The 23,878-nt window shown below is 46.3% G+C and overlaps 1 protein-coding gene across 3 annotated transcripts in view; it reads right to left on the reverse strand.

Moving 5' to 3' along the window:
- ccar1 (cell division cycle and apoptosis regulator 1) overlaps nucleotides 1-23,878 on the reverse strand; it is a 345,705-nt gene that overhangs the window by 32,001 nt on the left and 289,826 nt on the right. For all 3 annotated transcript variants that reach the window (XM_038773488.1, XM_038773487.1, XM_038773489.1), the window contains 2 exons: nucleotides 5,667-5,755; nucleotides 933-1,073 (listed from right to left, as the gene is read on the reverse strand). In XM_038773488.1, the coding sequence (XP_038629416.1) occupies nucleotides 933-1,073; nucleotides 5,667-5,755 (230 nt within the window). The remainder of the gene's footprint in view (nucleotides 1-932; nucleotides 1,074-5,666; nucleotides 5,756-23,878) is intronic.

Genomic DNA, 23,878 nt, shown 5'->3' on the forward strand with positions numbered 1-23,878 from the left:
TTGGAAGGGGTGCAGAGGAGATGTACCAGGATGCTGCCTGGACTGGAGGGCATGTCTTATGAAGAAAGGTTGAGGGAGCTACGGCTTTTCATACTGGAGCGAAGAAGGAAGAGAGGTGACATGATAGAGGCGTACAAGGTGATGAGAGGCATGGATAGAGTGCAGAGCCAGAGACTTTTCCCCAGGGCGGAAATGGCTGTCACAAGGGGACATAATTTTAAGGTGATTGGAGGAAGATACAGGGGAGATGTCAGAGGTAGGTTCTTTACACAAAGTGGTGGGTGCATGGAATGCACTGCCAGCGGAGGTGGTGGAGTCAGAGTCATTAGGGACATGTAAGCGACTCTTGGACAGGCACATGGACAGCATAAATTGAAAGGGTGTAGGTTAGGTTGATCTTAGATTAGGATAAATGGTCGGCACAACATTGTGGGCCGAAGGGCCTGTACTGTTCTATGTTGTCTTTAGAGGCTGACAGCTACAAAGGCAAGGTAATTAAAATGCTGGGCTTTAGAGATTGGCAGAACATGTCATCTACAAATGATCTACAGACCACGTCATCCACAGTCAAGGCAGGATAAATGAAAGCTTTACCTCAGAGAATAGTTGGAGTGGAGGAGAATTCTCCTGAGGACTGTGGCACACTTATACTTCCTACAGAAGTAAAGAACTTTAAGGTTAATGTAATATCTAAGAAAACTGTGGGGGAGAAGGAACCCCTTCATAACATTGGTAGTTATACAGCACACAAGTTAATAGTGCTTCTTTGTCTTTCACATGCGTTAAAGTTGGTTTCGCTTAGTGAAATCTTGTGACAACGTTCGATTGGTTAAAACAAGGTGCTCAGATTTATTTTTAAATGTTAATGGTCCCCAACAGGAGCGTAACAATACTGAAAACTCAATACATAATAAATAGAAGAGGTACTGTACCTGTGCACGTGAAAGATGGAGTCCGAGAGTGTAGATGATTTCTTCAAGATCTTTCTCAAGCAGAAAACCACAGTAACTTTGATCAAAATAAACAAAGGCGAGAAGAAGATCCTTGTTGTGTGTGAATAGCTGTTTCTTTTCCTTGAGTCAAGACAAGTACAGTCAGCTTTTGTATAATAATAATAATCTTTATTAGTGTCACAAGTGGGCTTATATTAACACGGCAATGAAGTTACTATGAAAATTCCCTCATCGCTACATTCCGGCGCCTGTTCGGGTACATGAAGGGAGAATTCAGAATGTCCAATCCACCAAACAAGCACGTCTTTTGGGACTTGTGGGAGGAAACCGGAGCACCCAGAGAGAACGCGCAGACTCTGCACAAACAGTGCCCCAAGTCGGGAATCAAACCCGGGTCCCTGGCGCTGTGAAGCAACAGTGCTCACCACTGTGCTACCATGCCGCCCAGTGAACCTGGAAAATGTGCTTATTTTTGTCCTGCATTGAACCGGTTATGCCCAGTGAAGGCATATTCTATTCATAACTTTAGCATGGACTCTGGTCATAAATAATTGCTCAGGACTGTCTTTTATTTGAAAAAAAAGACACTGACAAAACTGTTTAAGATGGCTACCAAGGTCAAGTGATTTTATTGTATGACAATTTATGTCTCAAGTCTCCAGAAAGTTCCTGAATGAGTATCTGTGGTGAAGGCACAGTGGCAGACCTCTTTGGAATTCATACATGCCATTGTTTGTAATTTATTCCTAATTCAGAATTAAAGGATTTCCAGGCTCCCCACCAAGCTGACAATTTTCAAGCTGAAAAAGAAAGCTGAAAATGAAATGAAAATGAAAATAAAATCGCTTATTGTCACGAGTAGGCTTCAATGAAGTTACTGTGAAAAGCCCCTAGTCGCCACATTCCGGCGCCTGTCCGGGGAGGCTGGTACGGGAATCGAACCATGCTGCTGACCTGCTTGGTCTGCTTTAAAAGCCAGCGATTTAGCTGAGTGAGCTAAACCAGATTATTTACTGAGTAAGTTCAAACGGTTGCTATCTATTCCCAATTGACTTTAAAATCATTCTGTAAGGACAATGTCAGTATTGGTCATTTGACTGGCACTAGCCTGAGATAGTTAGCTTATTTTCTGAAGACCTAGAAAGGCCTGGGGCAGTCAAATGGCAAACTGACAAGCTGTAGAACAGTAACATTCAAAGACAGTCTCATTCTTGCCTCCAAGAACAGAAGGTTATAAAATCTCAAATGCCTCCCAGCCTGATTCACAAGTGCAAATCTACCTGTAGAGAAAATGAACATTCTGATATTAAAATCACAAGTGCCTAACCTCAGGGCCTCTGAGGGAATGCTGCAACAATCCTAATTTCTGATCTCACTGCTCTACTCTATTGAGCCAAACACATGGACGATAAACTATTGTTTTGTTTAAAACCCACAAAAGTACACTATTCACTTCAACTTCACTTTTTTCCCCTCAAGTGTGTGTGAGAAACACTGCTGAGGTGATTGACCTCGTGTTTAGATCTTGGGGATTAATGCATGAATAAATAATCTCTCTTTAAACCCACGAAAGCCTGCTGCTGATAGTGAAACTGACTACAGACTCAGGGCTGAACAGAAACACAGGTCGGGGCTTTACAACCTAAGCACAGCACAATATTTGGAAAAAGGAAGTGAGAGAAACTACATACTAAGGCAGCAGTGTTGGTCTGCCTACTTAAGTCTTTAAGTGCTGTCTGCAAAACAACTCAACAACTTCAGAAACTGCTGTAACAGAAATGGTAGCAACACCTATAACTTAAGAACTGGAGACTGTGACTTCATAAAATCTCCAAGCTGGTTCCTTTTCAAATCCATAAATACAAAAAACGATCTCCAACCAACAAGAGTACAGGAAACTAACTATGAGCTGAAGAAAGTCTATCCCTTCCAGGGAATCCTGCAACAATCCTCAGTTTGCGAATTCAGCTACTGAATCACCTAACTATACGCCAGTAAAAACCTGGTCTTCTTTAGGGGTGCGCAGTGTTTTCCGAGATGGGTCAATTAATTTCATTATGAATCGACCCTTCGTTTAGATCTGGAAAAAATGCACAACTCTCAACTATATTTTCCTTTAGAGAGAGGGACAGAGAGAGGGAGGGAGGGAGTATGGATGTGTGAGAGAGAGAGAGAGAGAGAGAGAGAGAGAGAGAGAGAGAGAGAGAGAGAGAGAGAGAGAGAGAGAGAGAGAGAGAGAGAGAGAGAGAGAGAGAGAGAGCAAATCTGTGTTAGAGCTCTTTTGCATGAAAGTGGGTGAGTGATATAGCATTATATTTTTTGGGTGAATGCATGAATAAATAATTCTCTTCATTTAAAAGCACAAAAGGCTTGCAGCTGGTTGCTCAAATTGTCCTCAGACTCAGGGATTAAGAAATATGCACACCTATCTTTTCAAAATCACACTGATCACAGACAGTAAGGGAACAGTGGTTTCAAGTGTTTCACAATCCCATCTGTAACACCACTCTTAAACCAGTTATACTTCACCTGCATTTGCCAATTCACCATTATCTCCCCTGGCACCATGATCATGAATGGCACAAATTTACCCATTCAAACTTTTAAGAGTTCAAAATACTCTTCCAGACACAACTCGGTTCATAAGAACATAACTAGGAAGAGTAGGCCATCTGGCCCTTCGAGCCTGCTCTGCCATTCAATAAGATCATGGCTGATCTTTTGTGGACTCAGCTGCACTTTCCTGCCCGAACACCATAAACCTTTATTCTTCAAAAAGTTATCTTTTATCTTGAAAACATTTAATGAAGGAGCCTCAACTGCTTCACTGGGCAAGGAATTCCGTAGATTCACAACCCTTTGGGTGAAGAAGTTCCTCCTAAGATCAAAGAAGTTCCTCCTAAATCTACTGCCCCTTATTTTGAGGCCATGCCCCCTAGTTCTGCTTTCACTCGCCAGTCGAAACAACCTACCTGCATCTATCCTATCTATTCCCTTCAGAATTTTATATGTTTCTATAATGTCCCCTGCATCCTTCTAAATTCCAACGTGTACAGTCCCAGTCTATTCAACCTCTCCTCGTGTAATCCAACCCCCTCAACTCTAGGATTAACCTAGTGAATCTCCTCTGCACACCCTCTGGCACCAGTATGGTCTTCTCAGGTAAGGAGACCAAAACTGAACACAGTACTCCAGGTGTGGCCTCACTAACACCTTATACAGTTGCAGCATAACCTCCATAGGCTTAAACTCCATCCCTCTAGCAATGAAGGACAAAATTCCATTTGCCTTCTTAATCACCTGTTGCACCTGAAAACCAACTTTTTGTGACTCATGAACTAGGACACATGGTCCCTCTCCACAGCAGCATGTTTTAATATTTTATCATTTAAATAATAATCCCTTTTGCTGTTATTCCTAACAAAATGGATAACCTTTGCTTTACCACTCATCTTAGTGTCATCTGCAAACCTGGACACATTGCACTTGGTCCCCAACTCCAAATCATCTATGTAAACTGTAAACATTGTGGGCCTTGAGGATACTGAGGACCACTCGCTACTGATTGCCAACCAGAGAAACACTCATTAATCCCTACTCTTTGCTTTCTATTAATTAACCAATCCTCTATCCAGGCTACTACTTTTACCCTCAACGCCATGCATGTTTATTTTATGCAGCAACCTTTGTGTGTCAAAACCTTTCTGGAAATCCAGATATACCAAAATCTGTAATCGCACTGGCGGGTGTTTTTCTTAGTCCACGTGTAGAAAGGACAACATGCATGCAACAGTCCATCTAACCTGATTGAGTTTTTTGAGGAGGTGACAAAGATGATTGATGAGGGGAGAGCAGTGGATATTATTTACATGGACTTTAGTAAAGCCTTTGACAAGGCGTCTCATGGCGGCAGACTGGTACAAAAGATGAAGTCACACGGGATCAGAGGTGAGGTGGTAAGATGGATACAGAACTGACTCGGTCACAGAAGGCAAAGGGTAGCAGTAGAATGGTAGTTTTCCGAATGGAAGGTTGTGACTAGTGGTATTCCACAGGGATCTGTGCTTGGGCCTCTGTTGTTTGTAGTGTACATAAATGATTTAGAGGAAGATGTAGCCAGTCTGATTAGTAAGTTCGTGGATGATGGAGTGGCAGATAGAGTTGAGGATTGTCAGAAGATACAGCAGGACATAGATAGGTTGGAGACTTGGACATAGAAAAGGCAAATGGAGTTTAATCCAGATAAATGTGAGGTAATGCATTTTGTTAAGTCTAACAAGGAGGGGAAATATACCGTAAATGGCAAAACTCTGAGGAAACAGAAAGTCAGAGAGATCAGGGCATGCATGTCCACAGGTCTTTGAAGGTGGCAATAGTCACTAGGGGGCACAGGTCTAAGGTTCGTGGGGCAATGATTCGAGGAGTTGTGCAAGGCAGGTTTTTTTACGCAGAAGGTGGTGAGTGCCTGGAATGAGTTGCCAGGGGAGGTTGTGGAAGCAGATACATTAACAGCGTTCAAAAGGCATCTTGACAAACACATGGATAGGATGGGTATAGAGTGATATGGCACAAGGAAGTGCAGAAGGTTTTGGCAAAGATTGGCATCATGATCGTTAGAGGCTTGGAGGGCCGAAGGGTCTGTTCTCCTGTGCTGTATTGCTCTTTGTTAATCAAAGTCCTGCTGACAGCACCAGTCACAAACTGAGTATGCACCTTCTCTTTGGAAGTGTTTTCTCTGGATCTCCTTGTTCCTTCACCTCGGCCATCTTTTCGATCTCTGTCATTATCTTCCTCATCTCGATCTGTTGAGAACAAAATGTCATAAAATATCTCAAATGAAGTTGTTCACTGTAAAACTGGATTAGATTGACAAGTGTTTAATATCACTGAATGCATGATGTATTATTCAACTGTCAAGTTCGAGCTGTGTTTCTGGTCACCTGTCGCAAACACAGACAGGCTGACATTATAATTAAACAGAGATGAACAATCAGATGGTCAATCAGACTGAGCTGTTTTTGCCCAAAGAACTTTGCTGATTAGAATCAGATTTTTGGTTGCAGTTCAGAAGCAATTAACGTACAAGGAACAAAGAAAAGTGCAGCAAAGGAACAGGCCCATCGGTCCTCCAAGCCTGTGCTGACCATGCTGCCCACCTAACCTAAAACCTTCTACACTTCTGGGGTTGGTATTCAACTATTCACATCCTATTCATGTATTTGTCAAGACACGCCTTAAATGTCACTATCGTACCTGCTTTCTCCTTCTCCTCCAGCAGCGATTTCCAGCCACCCACTACCCTGTGTAAAAAAAACTTCCATCGCACATCTCCTCTAAACGTTGCCCCTTGCACTTTAAACCTTTGTCCCCGGGTAATTGACTGTTCCTCCCTGCGAAAAAACTTCTGTCTATCCACTGTCCATGCCCTTCATAATTTTATAACTTCTGTCAGGTTGCTCTCAACCTCCACCGTGAGAACGAACAGTTTTATCTAGCCTCTCCTCATAGTTAATGGCCTTCATATCAGGCAACATCCTGGTAAACCTCCTAAGCCTCCACATCCTTCTGGTAGTATGGTGACCAGAATGGAACACTGTATTCGAAGTATGGCCTAACAGCTGCAGCATGACTTGCCAATTTTTATACTCAAAGCCCCAACCGATGAAGATAAGGATGCCGTATGCCTTCTTGACTACCTTCTCCACCTACGTTGCCACTTTCAGTGACCTGTAGGACAGCATGGTAGCACAGTGGTTAGCACTGTTGCCTCACAGTGCCAGGGACCAGGGTTCCATTCTCGGTTTGGGTCACTGTCTGTGCGGAGTCTGTACGTTCTCCCCATGTCTGCGTGGGTTTCCTCTGGGTGCTCCGGTTTCCTACCACAGTCCAAAGATGCGCGGGTTAGTTAGATGGATCACGCTAAATTGGCCAGTAGTGTCCAAAAGTTAGGTTGCTGGGTTACAGGGATGGGGTGGAGGTATGGGCTTAGGTAGGGTGCTCTTTCAGGTGCCGGTGTTGACACAATGGGCTGAATGGCCTCTTTCTGCATTGTAAATTCAATATTTCTATGACTCTAGCAGACCCAGAGCCCTCTGTCTGTCAATACTCTTTTGGATTCTGCCTTTACTGTATATTTCCCACCTGCATTTGACCTTCCAAACTGCATTACCTCAGATTTGTCCAGATTAAGTTCCATCTGCCATCTCTCTGCTCAAATGTCTAACCAATCTATATCCTACTGTATCCTCTGACAGTCCTCAATGCTATCAGCAATTCCACCAACCTTTTTTATCAGACCAGTTACATTTTCCGCCAAATCATTTTGTATACTACAAACAGCAAAGGTCGTGGAACACCACAAGTCACAGCCCTCCATTTAGAAAAGCACCCTTCCACTGCTATGCTCTGTCTTTTATGACCAAGCCAGCTCTGTATCCATCTTGCCAGCTCACCTCTGATCCCATGTAACATCACATTCTGTACCAGGTTGCCACAAGGGACCTTATCAAAGGCCTTACTGAAGACAACATCCACTGCCCTACCTTTATCAATCATCTTCATCACTTCCTTGAAAAACTCAATCAAATTAGTGAGACATGACCTCCCCTTCACAAAACCATGCTGCCTCTCTCTAATGCATCTACTTGTTTCCAAATGGGAATAAATCCAGTCTCGAAGAATCCTCTCCAATAATTTCCCTACCACTGTCATCATCGGCCTGTAATTTCCTGGATTATCTTTCCTACCCTTCTTCAACAAAGGAACATTAGCTATTCTCCAGTCCTCTGGGACCTCACCTGTAGCCATTATGGATACAAAGATTCTGTCAAGGCCCCAGCAATTTCTTCCCTTCCCCCCGCTCAGTATTCTTAGGTTGATCCAATCAGCCCTGGGGACTTACCTACATTAATAATTTTCAAGATGCCCAATACCGCCTGCATTTTGATCTCAATGTGACCCAGACTATCTAAACACCCTTTCCCAGACTCATCACCCAAAGAGAAGTCCTTCTCTTTGGTGAACACTGATGCAAAGTACTCATTTAGTACCTCTCCTATTTCCTCTGGCTCCATGCATAAATTCCCTCCCCTGTCCCCGAGTGGGCCAACCTTTCCCTGGTAGCCAGAGACGGATATAAAGCCTTGGGATTTTCTTTAATCCTCTTTGCCAATGTCTTTTCGTGACCTCTTTTAGCGCTTTTGACTCCTTGTTTAAGTTCCTTCCTACTTCCCTTATTTTCCCGGGGCTGGTTTAGCTCACTGGGCTAAATCGCTGGCTTTTAAAGCAGACCAAGCAGGCCAGCAGCACGGTTCAATTTCCGTACCAGCCTCCCCGGACAGGTGCTGGAATGTGGCGACTAGGGGCTTTTCACAGTAACTTCATTGAAGCCTACTCGTGACAGTAAGCAATTTTCATTTCATTTTCATTTCATCACGGGCTTCATCAGTTCCCAGCCTTCTAGCCCATACAAATACTTTCTTTTTCTTTTTGACTAGGCACACAAAATCCCCCGTTATCCAATGTTCCCAAAAGTTGCCATATTTATCCTTCATCCTCGGAACATGAATTCCTAACAATTGACATTTGAATGCCTACCCCATGTCAGATGTTGATTTATCCCCAATCTAGATTCTTCAGTTCCTGCCTAATAGTGTTATCATTAGCTTTCCCTCAACATGTTTCATTTTACATCAGAAAATGTCCCTCGGAGCTTCACAGAACAAAAATAAAGGAAAAATTATGAGCCAGGGTGAAATGCAAGGAGAATTGGCATAAACCTTGGTTGAAAAGATGGGTTTTAAGAGGCCTTAAAGGCAACAAAGAATAAAAGTGGGGGTTTGGGACAGGGTTTGAGGGATATAACCCAGGTGACTTAAGGTTCTGACAATGGTACTGTGCAGCCCAGACCTGTAGGGATGAAAGGTGCTTTCAGAAACAGGGTAGGAAGAGGCTGTGGAGTATTCAAGTAATGTCCAGGAAATACTGATGCAAAAACCAACAACAGACTGGAAGCCCTGCTGGTCAACTGTGTGAGATGTGCACGGTGTGGCCATGGTGTGAGTGGTCACACACAGGGCAGCTCCTGCTTAAAGGCACAAAAAAAAAGAGCTCTTTTTACCAGATACTGGGTGGAATTTTGATGAAAAGGCATTGGTGAAAGTTGCAGGAATAGTTTCCCCTGGGGGTGGTACGTCTGCTTCTCTGCCATCGAAGAAGCGGAAGCACCCCTGAAGAGTTCGTTGGAATGGATGGAGATGTATTTGAAGGTGCAGGTGTCGCAGATTTAGGAGATCAAAGGAGTGATCTCGGACCACAGTGATCATGTGGTGGCTCTGGAGGCACAGCTTCTAGGTGACCTCTGTTAAACATTGAGGGCAAAGGTGGTGGAGTAGGACTAGGAATTGAGGGCAAAGGTGGTGGGGTAGGAATAGGAGTTGAGGGCAAAGGTGATGGAGTACCTTGAGAAGAGAGAGAAAATGCTGGAAAATCTCAGCAAATCTCAATCAAATTAAAGCTTTGACAAAGAGTCATCAGCCTTGTTATGGGAGAGGTGTTTTCACAACCGCAAAATGTATCGTGGAGTCCAACCAACCCCCCCCCCCCCCCCCCCCTCAATGGATTGTTGCTTTTGAAGCACACGGCTTGTTCCCAAGGTATGGTATTACAATTATGGACACGTGGTTTTTAAAACAAAACAATGTTTATTCCATGAACTCAACTTAACCGTTAAAATAAACATTGGATCTCTTAACACCCCTTACTTCAAAGATAACCCCGAGAATAATACAACACTCCCCAATCCTGCAAACTGTTCTTTTTTAAACATCCAAAAGACTTCAACCCTTCAACAAAAGGAGCACAACAGGTTACATTCAATATATTTATAGTCTTTGGATTTGCAGAAATCATCAGACCAGCACTTTTCCTTCCTGCAGCTCTCAGCAAAAACAGACACTCCCTGAAAACTGAAACTAAAAACTTCAAAATGGCTGAGCTAAAGCCCAGCTCCACCCACACTCTGACATCACTTCCTTTCTTAAAGGTACATTGCTTAAACATCCATTTCTTAAAGGCACTCTCACATGAGAGACTAGAAACGTTAGCCTTTTTCTCCCCCTCCAGATGCTGTCAGATTTACTGAGATTTTCCAGCATTTTCTCTTTCGTTTCAGATTCCAGCATCCGCAGTAATTTTCTTTAATACCTTGAGAAGGCAGAACCTGCGAATAGTGGGCCTGCCTAAAGAAGTGGAAGAGGTGAATGCAACAAGGTACGTCTTGAAGATGCTGGCAGGGCTGGTGGCAGAAGGGATGCTCGATAAGGCACCTAAAGTGAACCGCACATAGGTCCCCGAGGAAGAAGCCTAGAGCTGAAGGCAGTGCGGTAGCACATTGGTTAGCACAGCTGCATCATGGCACCGAGGTCCCAGGTTCAATCCCAGCTCTGGGTCACTGTCCGTGTGGAGTTTGCATTCTCCCCGTGTTTGCGTGGGTTTCGCCCCCACAAGCCAAAGATGTACAGGGTAGAACAAAGAACAAAGAAAATTATAGCACAGGAACAGGTCCTTCGGCCGTCCCAGCCTGCGCCGATCCAGATCCTTTATCTAAACCTGTCGCCTATTTTCCAAGAATCTACTTCCCTCTGTTCCCCACCCGTTCATACATCTGTCTAGATGCATCTTAAATCATGCTATTGTGCCCGCCTCTACCACCTTCGCTGACAATGTGTTCCAGGCACCCAACACCCTCTGCGTTAAAAACTTTCCACGCACATCTCCCTTAAACTTTGAAATCGTGACCCCTTGTAATTGACACCCCACTCTTGGAAAAAGCTTGTTGCTATCCACCCTGTCCCTACCTCTCATAATTTTGTCGACCTCAATCAGGTTCCCCATAATCTCCATCTTTCCAACAAAAACAATCCTAATCTACTCAACCTTTCTTCATAGCTAGCACCCTCCATACCAGGCAACATCCTGGTGAACCTCCTCTGCACCCTCTCTAAAGCATCCACATCCTTCTGGTAATGTGGCGACTAGAACTGAACGCAGTATTCCAAATGTGGCCTAACCAAAGTCCTACAACTGTAACATGACCTGCCGACTCTAGTACTCAATACCATGTCCGATGAAGGCAAGCATGCTGTATGCCTTCTTGACCACTCTATCAACCTGCATTGCCACCTTCAGGGTATAATGGACTTGAACCCCCAGATCCCTCTGTACATCAATTTTCCCCAGGACTCTTCCATTGACCGTGTCGTCCGCTCTTGAATTGGATCTTCCAAAATGCATCACCTCGCATTTGCCTGGATTCAACTTGCCTCGTTCATCTCCTCTAAGCCTTGTCTCTCGCACCTAAAACCTATGCCCCCTAGTAATAAACCCCTCTCCCTGGGAAAAAGCCTCTGACTATCCACTGTGTCTATGCCCCTCATAATTTTGTCGACCTCTACCAGGTCGCTCCTCAACCTCCGTCTTTCCAGTGAGAACAAACCGAGTTTATTCAACCGCTCCTCATAGCCAATGCCCTCCATACCAGGCAACATCCTGGCAAATCTCTTCTGCACCCTCTCTAAAGCCTCCACATTCTTCTGCTAGTGTGGCGACCAGAATGGAACACTATACTCCAAGTGTGGCCTAACTAAGGTTCTATACAGCCGCAATATGACTTGCCAATTCTTATACTCCATGCCCCGGCCAATGAAGGCAAGCATGCCGTATGCCTTCTTGACTACCTTCTCCACCTGTGTTGCCCTTTCAGTGACCTCTGGACCTGTACACCTAGATCTCTCTGACTGTCAATACTCTGGAGGGTCCTACCATTCACTCGAGATTCCCTACCTGCATTAGACCTTCCAAAATGCATTATACCTCACATTTGTCCGGATTAAACTCCATCTGCCATCTCTCCGCCCAAATCTCCAAACGATCTAAATCCTGCTGTATCCTTTGACAGTCCTCATTGCTATCCGCAATTCCACCAACCTTTGTGTTGTCTGCAAACTTACGAATCAGATCAGTTACATTTTCCTCCAAATCATTTGTATATATTATGAACAGCAAAAGTCCCAGCACTGAACCCTGTGGAACACCACTAGTCACAGCCCTCCAATCAGAAAAGCACCCTTCCATTGCTACTCTCTGCCTTCTATGACCTCGCCAGTTCTGTATCCACCTTGCCAGCTCACCGCTGGTCCCGTGTGACTTCACCTTTTGTACCAGTCTGCCATGAGGGACCTTGTCAAAGGCCTTACTGAAGTCCATATAGACAACATCCACAGCCCTACCTGCATCAATCATCTTTGTGACCTCTTCGAAAAACTCTATCAAGTTAATGAGACACAACCTCCCCTTCACAAAACCACGCGGCCTCTCACGAATACGTCCATTTGCTTCCAAATGGGAGTAGATCCTGTTTCGAAGAATTCTCTCCAGTAATTTCCCTACCACTGACGTAAGGCTCACTGGCCTGTAGTCCCCTGGATTATCCTTGCTACCCTTCTTCAACAAAGGAACAACACTGGCTAATCTCCAGTCCTCCGGGACATCACCTGAAGACAGTGAGGATCCAAAGATTTCTGTCAAGGCCTCTCTAGCCTCCTTTTGTATTCTGGGGTAAATCCCATCAGGCCCTGGGGACTTATCCACCTTAATATTTTTCAAGACGCCCAACACCTCGTCTTTTTGGATCTCAATATGGCCCAGGCTATCGACACACCCTTCTCCAGACTCAACATCCACCAATTCCTTTTCTTTGGTGAATACTGATGCAAAGTATTCATTTAGTACCTCGCCCATTTCCTCTGGCTCCACACATGGATTCCCTCCCCTGTCCTTCAGTGGGCCTTTCCCTGGTTACCCTCTTGCTTTTTAATGTACGTGTAAAAAGCCTTGGGATTTTCCTTAACCCTCTTTGCCAATGACTTTTCGTGACCGCTTTTAGCCCTCCTAAACTCCTTGCTTAAGTTCCTTCCTACTTTCTTTATATCCCACACAGGCTTCGTCTGTTCCCAGCCTTCTAGCCCTGCCAAATGCCTCCTTTTTCTTATTGGCGAGGCCTACAATATCTCGTTGTCCTAGGTTCCTGAAATTTGCCGTATTTATCCTTGTTCCGCACAGGAACATGCCGGTGCAGAATTCCTTTCAACTGACATTTGAAAGCCTCCCACATGTCAGATGTTGATTTGCCCTCAAACATCCACCCTAGATTCTTCAGTTCCCGCCTAATATTGTTATAATTAGCCTTCCCCCAAATTAGCAGGTTCACTCTTGTCCACCAGCACTTCCTGGCCGGGCTCATTCCCCAATACCAGGTCGAGTACACTCCCTTCCCTAGTTGGACTATCTACATATTGTTTTCAGAAGCCCTCCTGGATGCTCCTTACAAACTCTGCCCCATCCAAGCCCCGAGCACCAAGTGAGTCTCAGTCAATATTGGGGAAGTTGAAGTCTCCCATCACAACAACCCTGTTGTTTTTACTCGTTTCCAAAATCTGTCTACCTATCTGCTCCTCTATGTCCCGCTGGCTGTTGGAGGCCTGAAGTAAACCCCCAACATTGTGACTGCACCCTTCTTATTCCTGATCTCGACCCATATAGCCTCGCTGCCCTCTGAGGTGTCCTCCCGTAGTACAGCTGTGATATAAAAACATAGAACATAGAAAAATACAGCACAGAACAGGCCCTTCGGCCCACGATGTTGTGCCGACCCTTTGTCCTCGATTAATCATAGATTATCATAAAATTTACAGTGTAGAAGGAGGCCATTCGGCCCATCGAGTCTGCACCGGCTCTTGAAAAGAGCACCCTACTCATGCCCACACCTCCACCCTATCCCCATAACCCAATAACCCCATTCAACATTAAGGGCAATTTTGGGCACTAAGGGCAATTTATCATGGCCAATCCACCTAACCTGCACATCTTTGGACTGTGGGAGGAAACCGGAGCTTTACCTTCATCCACATGCTTGGTCACCTCCTCAAAGAATTCAATAAGACTTGTAAGGCAAGACCTACCCCTCACAAATCTGTGCTAACTATCCCTAATCAAGCAGCGTCTTTCCAGATGCTCAGAAATCCTATCCCTCAGTACCCTTTCCATTACTTTGGTGGTTAGCATCAATGCTTCACAGCTCCAGGGTCCCAGGTTCGATTCCCGGCTGGGTCACTGTCTGTGTGGAGTCTGCACGTCCTCCCCCTGTGTGCGTGGGTTTCCTCCGGGTGCTCCTGTTTCCTCCCACAGTCCAAAGGTGTGCGGGTTAGGTGGATTGGCCATGCTAAATTGCCCGTAGTGTACTAAAAAGTAAGGTTAAGGGGGGGGTTGTTGGGTTACGGGTATAGGGTGGATACGTGGGTTTGAGTAGGGTGATCATTGCTCGGCACAACATCGAGGGCCGAAGGGCCTGTTCTGTGCTGTACTGTTCTATGTTCCCATAGAATCCTTGGATATATCCCGTCAGGCCCGGGGGACCTGTCTATCCTCAAGTTTTTCAAAATGCCCAACACATCTTCCTTCCTAACAAGTATCTCCACAAGCTTACCAGTTTTCACACTGTCCTCTCCAACAATATGGCCCCTCTCATTCGTAAATACTGAAGAAAAGTACTCGTTCAAGACATCTCCTATCTCTTCAGACTCAGACTTATTCTCCCTAACCAGTAGCGCAATCCCCCTCTGTCCCGCCTGAAACATCTAAATACTGGAACGTTTAGCTGCCAATCCTGTCCTTCCATCAACCAGGTCTCTGTAATGGCAACAACATCATAGTTCCAAGTACTAATCCAAGCTCTAAAGTTCACCTGCCTTACCCATAATACTTCTTGCATTAAATCATATGCACTTCAAGCCACCTGACCCGCTGTTTTCAGCAACATCTCCCTGTCTGCTCTTCCTCAGAGCCATACTGGCCCTATTCCCTAGTTCTCCCTCAATGCTTTCACCTTCTGACCTATTGCTCCGGTATCCATCCCCCTGCCATACTAGTTTAAACCCTCCCATGTGACACTAGCAAACCTCGCGGACAGGATATTTATGCCTCTCCAGTTTATACAGGTCACGTTTGCCCCGGAAGAGCTCCCAGTGGTCCAGATAACGGAAACCCTCTCTCCTACAGCAGCTGTTTAGCCACGTGTTTAGCGGCTTTATCTTCCTATTTCTAGCCTCACTGGCACATAGCACAGGGAGTAATCCCGAGATTACAACCCTAGAGGTCCTGTTGTTTAACTTTCTGCCTAGCTTCCTGAACCTCCTGCTCCAGGCCCTCATGCCCCTACCTGCCTGTGTCGTTCGTACCAATATGTACAACAGCCTCTGCCTGTTTGCCCTTTGCCTTCAGGATGCCCGCTACCCGTTCTGAGACATCTGGACCCTGGCACCAGGGAGGCAACATACCATCCTGGAGTCTCTTTCACGTCCACAGAAGCGCCTATCTATGCCCCTGTCTAGAGAGTCCCCTGTGACTATTGCTCTTCTGGGCTTTGACCCTTCCTGCTGAACATCAGAGCCAGACGTGGTGCCACTGCTCTGGCTGCTGCTGTTTTCCCCTGGTAGGCTATCCCCCCCGACAGTATCCAAAGGGGTGTACCTGTTCGAGAGGGGGACAACCACAGGGGATTCCTGTACTGACTGCCTGCCCTTTCTTTTTTTTTCTTCTTTTTTTCTTATAAATTTAGATTACCCAATTATTTTTTCCAATGAAGGGGCTTTTTAGCATGGCCAATCCACCTACTCTGCACATTTTTGGGTTGTGGGGGCGAAACCCACGCAGACACGGGGAGAATGTGCAAACTCCACACGGACAGTGACCCAGAGCCGGGATCGAACCTGGGACCTCAGCGCCGTGAGGCGGTTGTGCTAACCACTAGAACATAGAACATAGAACAGTACAGCACAGCACAGAACAGGCCCTTCGGCCCTCGATGTTGTGCCGAGCAATGATCACCCTACTTAAACCCACGTAACCTGTATACCTGTAACCCAACAATCCCCCCATTAACCTTACACTACGGGCAATTTAGCATGGCCAATCCACCTAACCCGCACATCTTTTGGACTGTGGGAGGAAACCGGAGCACCCGGAGGAAACCCACGCACACACAGGGAGGACGTGCAGACTCCACACAGACAGTGACCCAGCCGGGAATCGAACCTGGGACCCTGGAGCTGTGAAGCATTGATGCTAACCACCATGCTACCGTGAGGCCACCGTGCTGCCCTTGTCTGCCCTTTCTGGTGGTCACCCATTTCTCTGCCTGCACCTTGGGTGTGAGCACATTTATATAACTGCTTTTTATGATGCTTTCCGCCACCTGCATGCTCCTAAGTGCATCCAACTGCTGCTCCAACCGAACCATGCGGTCTGTGAGGAGCTCCAGTTGGGTGCACTTTCTGCAGATGAAGCCACCTGGGACGCTGGAAGCCTCCCAGACCTGCCACATCTCACAGTCAGAGCACTGCATCCCTTAATTGTAAATTAAATTTAAAATGTTTTAAATAAAAGTTACTGTTAACTATATAGATCATAGAATTTTCAGTGCAGAAGGAAGCCATTTGGCCCATTGAATCTGCACCGGCTCTTGGAAACCCAGTAACCCCACCCAACACGGAGGGCAATTTTGGGCACAAAGGACAATTTTAGCATGGCCAATCCACCTAACCTGCACATCTTTGGACTGTGGGAGGAAACCGGAGCACCCGGAGGAAACCCACGCACACACGGGGAGAACGTGTGGAGAATGTTTCCTAGCACTAGATTTCTACTATAAATGTGAAAGCTAAAGACAGTACTCTCCGATCTCTGGCTTAGATACCCCTCTAAATTATAATTAAGTAATTAATTATGTTTAATTAGTTAACAATGTTTAATTTTTTAATTTAGTGCAGATTCCCAACCAGCCAATCAGTTTTACTGTGATGTCACTTCAGATTCCCCCCACTCACATTTTGAAAAGGTAATAAAAATAAAAATCACGTACCTTCCCAGGATGCTCTCTGGATCTCTCCCTGCAGGTTAACAGTTACAGGCCAGGAGAGAGAGAGAAAAAACAGTAGGGAAAAAGCACATTCTCCCACTCTGCACCGAATTACCTCACTGCACTAAATTATCAAGTTCCAATTCCCACTCTGGATGTGCCTCACTCAGGCTGTGTCTCCTTAACCTGCGCAAAGCTTACCGAGTGCGCTTTCTGTCTGTCTTTCATACAGACCACAGCTAACCAGGGTGACTCATACTACTTAAGCTTCAAACAGAAAAATACAATGTACTCCCTTGTGCTACTAAACAGGCCTCAGGTGACTGACAGATAACTGCTTCAGCAATTCAGGTGGGTGGGAGCAGCTTCAGCCAATCAGACACGAAGCTACACGCTGCACTTTTGACTGAAAAACAGCAGAAACAACAAGGCCACGGCAGTGCTGGACCAGCAGATCAGGGTTAGGGTGCTCTATCTGGCAAAATTATGGGTGTCGTTTGGAGGCCGGGAGTATAATTTCAAGGCCCCAGAAGATGCCGAAGACTTCATAAAGGAGCATAAACTGAGGGAGAACTGAGCGGACAATGCTTGGGAACAGGCACTGTGTAATGGTTGGGAGCATGAATGAAGTGGGGGTGGGGATTGGGGAATATTCGTCTTTTTTTGCGCCGGGGGGTGGTTGCTGTTTATTGTTGGGATTGTAAGGGGTTGTGGGGTGGAATGTTTACGTGGGAATGCATGTTCCCATCCCCCCTACTGTTTTATGGGACTGTTTGTGTTTAACATTCATTTGTTTGCTTTTGGAGAAGACTGCCTGGAGTTCAGGAGAAGTCTTTGTTTGGATGGGGGACGGTGAGATCAACAGGGAGCCTTCCTCCCTGAGCGTTTTGGGGGGGGGGGGGGGGGGGGGGAAGAGAGAAATAAGGGGATGCTGGTGAACGGAACATAGAACATACAGTGCAGGAGGCGGCTATTCGGCCAATCGAGTCTGCACTGACCCACTTAAGCCCTCACTTCCCCCTGTCCCCGTAACCCAGTAACCCCTCCTAACCTTTTTGGTCACTAAGAGTAATTTATCATGGTCAATGCACCTAACCTGTCTTTGGACTGTGGGAGGAAGCCGGAGCACCCGGAGGAAACCGACATAGACACAAGGAGAACAAGCAAACTCCACACAGACATTCAGCCAAGGTTAGAATTGAACCCAGATTCCTGGCGCGGTGAGGCAGCAGTGCTAACTAACCACTGGATAAAAGCAAATTACTGCGGATGCTGGAATCTCAAACCAAAGAGAAAATGCTGGAAAATCTCAGCACATCTGGCAGCATCTTGATTTCCTTTTGGTTGTATGTTTGTTTATGGGGATGCGGTACTGCTGGGAGGTGGGGTGGAGGGGTAGACTGCTGACTAATTATTTGATGTGGAGATGCCGGCATTGGACTGGGGTGAGCACAGTAAGAAATCTTACAACACCAGGTTAAAGCCCTGGGGCTGGTTTAGCACACTGGGCTAAATCGCTGGCTTTTAAAGCAGACCAAGGCAGGCCAGCAGCACGGTTCAATTCCCGTACCAGCCTCCCCGAACAGGCCCTGGAATGTGGCGACTAGGGGCTTTTCACAGTAACCTCATTGAAGCCTACTTGTGACAATAAGCAATTTCCATTCATTCATTGATTCCATTTCATTTTCAAGCCCAACAGGTTTGTTTCGAATCACTAACTTTCAAAGCACAGCTCCTTCATCAGGTGAGTGAAGAAAAGGTTCCACAACCACATATATAGACAAAGCCAATGATGCAAGATGATACTTTGAATGCAAATCTTCGCAGGTAATCTTGCAGTTAATTAAGTTTTTACAGATCCAGACGGAGCGATGGAGAGAGGGATAATCACAGGTTAAAGGTGTGAATTGTCTCAAGCCAGGACAATTGGTGGGGGTGAATGTAATGAGGCATGAACCAAGGTCCCGGTTGAGGCCGTACTCATGCGTGCGGAACTTGGCTATCAGTTTCTGCTCAGCGATTCTGCGTTGTCGTGCGTCCTGAAGGCCGCCTGGGAGAACACTTACCCGAAGCTTAGAGGCTGAATGCCCTTGCCTACTTGAGTGTTCCCTGATAGGAGATTGTCCCTGACTGGCGATTCTCGTGCGTTGTCCGTTCACCCGTTGTCGCAGCGACTGCATGGTCTCGTCAATGTATTACACCTCGGGACATCCTTTCCTGCAGCGTATGAGGTAGACAATGTTGGCCGAGTCACACAAAAGTATGTACCGCGCACCTGATGGGTGTTCTCACGTGTAATGATGGTACCCATATCAACAATCTGGCACGTCTTGCAGAGGTTGCTATGGTAGGGTTCTGTGGTGTCGTGGTCACTGTTCTCCTGAAGGCTGGATAGTTTGCTGCAAAAAATGGTCTGTTTGAGGTTGCGCGGTTGTTTGAAGGCAAGTAGTAGGGGTGTGGGAATGGCCTTGGCAAGATGTTAGTCTTCATCGATGATGTGTTGAAGGCTACGAAGATGTTGTGATGAAGGAGCTGCACTCCGAAAGCTTGTGATTCGGACTAATTATGTGTCTTTGTTCTGGTCTTATGATATCGGCACTCATTAAGCTGCTGCTGGGTAAGCCCACATGATGGGATTTTAGATTTAGATTTGTCACGTGTACCAAGGTACAGTGAAAAGTATTGTACTGTGTAGAGTCTCGGCTGTGTAGAGATCGATCCATGCATGAAAAAAACATAGGACATAGGAAAAATACACAATGTAAATACATAGACACAGACATTGGGTGAAACATATGTAGTGCTAACAACTGTAGAGAAGATGCATAGAGAGATCAGTTGAGTCCATAAGAGGGTCATTCAGGAATCTGGTAACAGCAGAAAAGAAACGGTTTTTGAATTGGTTGGTGTGTATTCACAGACTTTTGTATCTTTTGCCAGTTGGGTAAGGTTGGAAGAGAGAAAAACCTGGGTAGGAGGGGTCATGCTGCCCGCTTTCCCAAGGCAGCGGGAGGTGTAGACAAGAGTCAATGAATGGGAGGCGGATTTGTGTGATGGACTGCGCTGTGTCCATGACTTTCTGTAGTTTCTTACAGTCTTGAGCCAAGCAGTTGCCAGATCAAGCTGTGATGCAGCCAGAGAGGGTGCTTTCTACGGTGCATCTATAAAAATTGGTAGAGTCAATGTGGACATGCCAAATTTCCTTAGTTTTCTGACGAAGTATAGGCACTGTGGTGCTTTCTTGGTTGTGGTGTCAATATGGGTGGACCAGGACAAATTGTTGGTGATGTGTACACCTCGGAATTTGAAGCTGTTGATCATCTCCATCTCTGCACCATTGATGCAGTTAAGGGTGTGTACAACACTTCGCTTCCTGAAGTCGATAACCAGCTCCTTACTTAATTTTGTTGACATTGAGGGAGAAATTGTTGTCGGGGCACCATGCCAGTCTGGGAATGGCTGACTCTGGGTCAGGGGTGAAAGAAGGCCCAGAGTCTGATAAATAACTTGCAATATAAGGGGGTTAAACAGCTCAGTAAAAAGATTACGTGTGTTTGCGCACCTGAGAAGTTTGAAGGCTGATGTGGGCGTTTTCAGGAGGCCCATTTGCGCATCAAATACCAAACAAGGTTACAAAAGTGCTGGGTGGGACAGGTATGCCATTTGGGTTTCGGTGGGTATAGCTTGGGGGGCTGCAGTGTGAATCAACAGGAGAGCATCTTTCCCAGTTGCTCAAATATTGGTGGACCCAGGGCGGCTCAGCGGCGCAGTGGTTAGCACTGCTGCCTCACGGTGCTGAGGACCCGGGTTTGATCCGGCCCCGGGTCACTGTCTGTGTGGAGTTTGCACATTCGCCCCATGTCTGCGAGGGTCTCACCTCCACAAGCCAAAAATATGCAGGGTAGGTGCGATTGGCCACGCTAAATTGGCCCTTATTTGGAAAAAGTTTTAAAAAAAACATTGGTGGACCCAGACGGGAGATTATGCAAGTGTCAGTGGATCGTTGGAAAGCGCATCAGTGGCCCTAATTTAATTATGACTAAGGACAATTTGTCCTGGTCCATCTGTAGCCACGTCCCGATTACAAAATGGTCACTTTGCAAAGAATGAGGGGAAAAATGGACAATGCTGAGAAAGCAAGCAGGTGCAGGTCTGTTGATTGGAGCTGTAGCTCTCAGACAAGACCGATACTGCAAAGCCATTACCATACTAATGAGCCTTCTCCGGGGACAAAAGAGAAACATAGAACATAGAACAGTACAGCACAGAACAGGCCCTTCGGCCCTCAATGTTGTGCCGAGCCATGATCACCCTACTCAAACCCACGTATCCACCCTATAACCCGTAACCCAACAACCCCCTCCTTAACCTTACTTTTTTTTTTAGGACACTACGGGCAATTTAGCATGGCCAATCCACCTAACCCGCACATCTTTGGACTGTGGGAGGAAACCGGAGCACCCGGAGGAAACCCACGCACACAGGGGGAGGACGTGCAGACTCCACACAGACAGTGACCCAGCCGAGAATCGAACCTGGGACCCTGGAGCTGTGAAGCATTTATGCTAACCACCATGCTACCCTGCTGCCCCGGGTACCCATTTAGGTAAACGATACTAAAGCAGACACCCTGGCGCCAGAGGAGACTAGAACAAAGCAAGCCAACGGCCACCTAGGGCCCGCCCAACAATCAGGGCAGCAACCCCTTTATTGGAGGAAATCAATACCAATGATCAGGATACGGTCCAATTAATTGGGACCAAATTCAAGGCCCGCCCAAAAGCACGCGAAGTCCCCTTCGGGTATAAGAAGAAGCCCCCAAGAGAGAATCGCCCTTCTTGGCCTTGGCTGTCAGCGACGAGAGGCCTGCCTAGCAGCTGCACCAGAACATGCAAGTCCAAAGTCAACGCACGCTACGAGATAGACGCTCCTAGCTACTATTCCATACCAGTTCGACCCCAGCAGCCTCAGAACCGGACAACGGCCATTGTTCCTCTGACTGAGTGGGCGCCCGAAGCTAAGTATAGGCTTTAGTAGTAGTGATAGTTTAGTTGGTAGAGTTTGTGCATGAGTATAATTGACTGTGTGTGTAAATAAATGAGCATTGATTTCGAACTTACTAACTGGTGTATCGAGTCTTTGATCAGTATTCGGTTTTGAACCTTGTGGCGGTATCGAAAGATACCTGGCGACTCTTGAGCAAACGTAATTAGAATTAAGGAAGGCGACCATATTAACCGCCTTAAACAGAGCCAATTAAAGAGAACACAACGAGCAACACACCCAATTGACACTACGACCAAGAAAGCACAATACTGCCAATACTTCCTCAGAAAACTAAGGAAATTTGGCATGTCCATATTTACTCTACCAATTTTTATAGATGCACCGTAAAAGCTCTCGCTGCATCACCGCTTGATCTGGCAACTGCTCGGCTCAAGACCATAAGAAACTACTGGGATGATGCGGCTTTACTAACAAGGTGCTGGCTTCTATTCCAGTCTGGATTCACAACAACAAATTCTTGTTTGGGGAGGGGAGTGGAGGGGAAAAGAGAATGACACAAATTGCCTTTTGGATCCTCAGTTGGTTAGGTTTGACCCTCAGTCTATCAGGGGTGGCGAAGGCGATATTGTTCTTTATGGAACAGATGGGTCTGCTCCTGGATTGACTTCTTTGTGGTGGGCAGGAGGCCATTCATCCTACTCTTCGAAAGACTACCCTACCTAGGCCGAATCGTCACCCTATTTCTGCAACCCTACGCTAAAGGGTAATTTAGCATGACCAAATCATCAACCTGCACACTTTGAACTGTGGAAGGAAACCGGTGCACCTGGAGGAAACCCACTCAGATATGGGGAGAATATGTAAACTCCACACGGACAGTCAACCGAGGTCGGAATTGAACCTGGGTCCCTGGTGCTGTGAAACAGCAGTGCTAACCACCGTGCCACCTGTCTTCCTAAGGTGAAGGGGGTGGGGTACTCAGCGATCGTTATTTTGGATCATTCCCTGCAATTTGTGGACTTGATGTTGGAGTCGGGCCTCTCTCAATTCCCATGGAGATTGGACATGGTGTTGCTGGCAGACAAGGGATTCTGTGAGCATATATCCTCCACCATTTGGGGGTACATAGAGTTCAATAGGAACAAGGTGGGTCAACTGATCCCATCCTTGACCCAAGAATGTTGCTGGCCACATTGACGCACGCATCGCTTTCCCTGATCCAGAAGGATAAGGATCCTATAGAGTGTGGGTTGTAGTGACCCATTTCATGTTGAATGCTGACGTTAAGCTGTTGGCAAAGGTGCTGGCTAGCGTTTGCAGCTCTGCCTTCCAGGGATGACAACTGATTTTGCCAAGGGCAGTTATTGGTCAACATACGGTGATTGTTAAAATGCCATTCTGTTCCCCTGCTCAGATGTGATTATTTCAACGGATGCTAAAAAAAAGCATTCGATCGGGTTGAGTGGGGGTTCCTATTTGAAATTCTTGGCTTTTGTACAAGGTTCCCACCACAAATGTGTACAAATGTCCTGAGTTCGGGTTACTTCCAATTGAACACGAGTACAAAGCAGGGTTGTCCATTGTCTCCAGTTTTGTTTGCCTTGGCAATCGAGGCTCTAGCCATTGCGTTGCGCTAGCCCATTGGGTGGAGGGGACAGGGAGCATAGGGTATCTTTATATGCACGGTGGCACAATGGTTAGCACTGTTGCTTCCCAGCACCAGGGACCCTGGTTCGATTCCTGTCTGTGCAGAGTCGTCACGTTCTCCTCGTGACTGCATGGGTTTCCTCTCAGTCCAAAAATATGGGGGTTAGGTGGATTAGCCATTCTGAATTCTCCCTCAGTATACCCGAACAAGGGGGTGATGATTCTGGACGCACTCGCCTTCGTCCCATTGATAGGCTGGAGGAGAGTTCAGCTGGGTTGGACGACCTCAACATACTTT

This window comes from Scyliorhinus canicula, chromosome 16, assembly GCF_902713615.1.
Source record: "Scyliorhinus canicula chromosome 16, sScyCan1.1, whole genome shotgun sequence".
NCBI classification, from domain to species: Eukaryota; Metazoa; Chordata; class Chondrichthyes; order Carcharhiniformes; family Scyliorhinidae; genus Scyliorhinus; species Scyliorhinus canicula.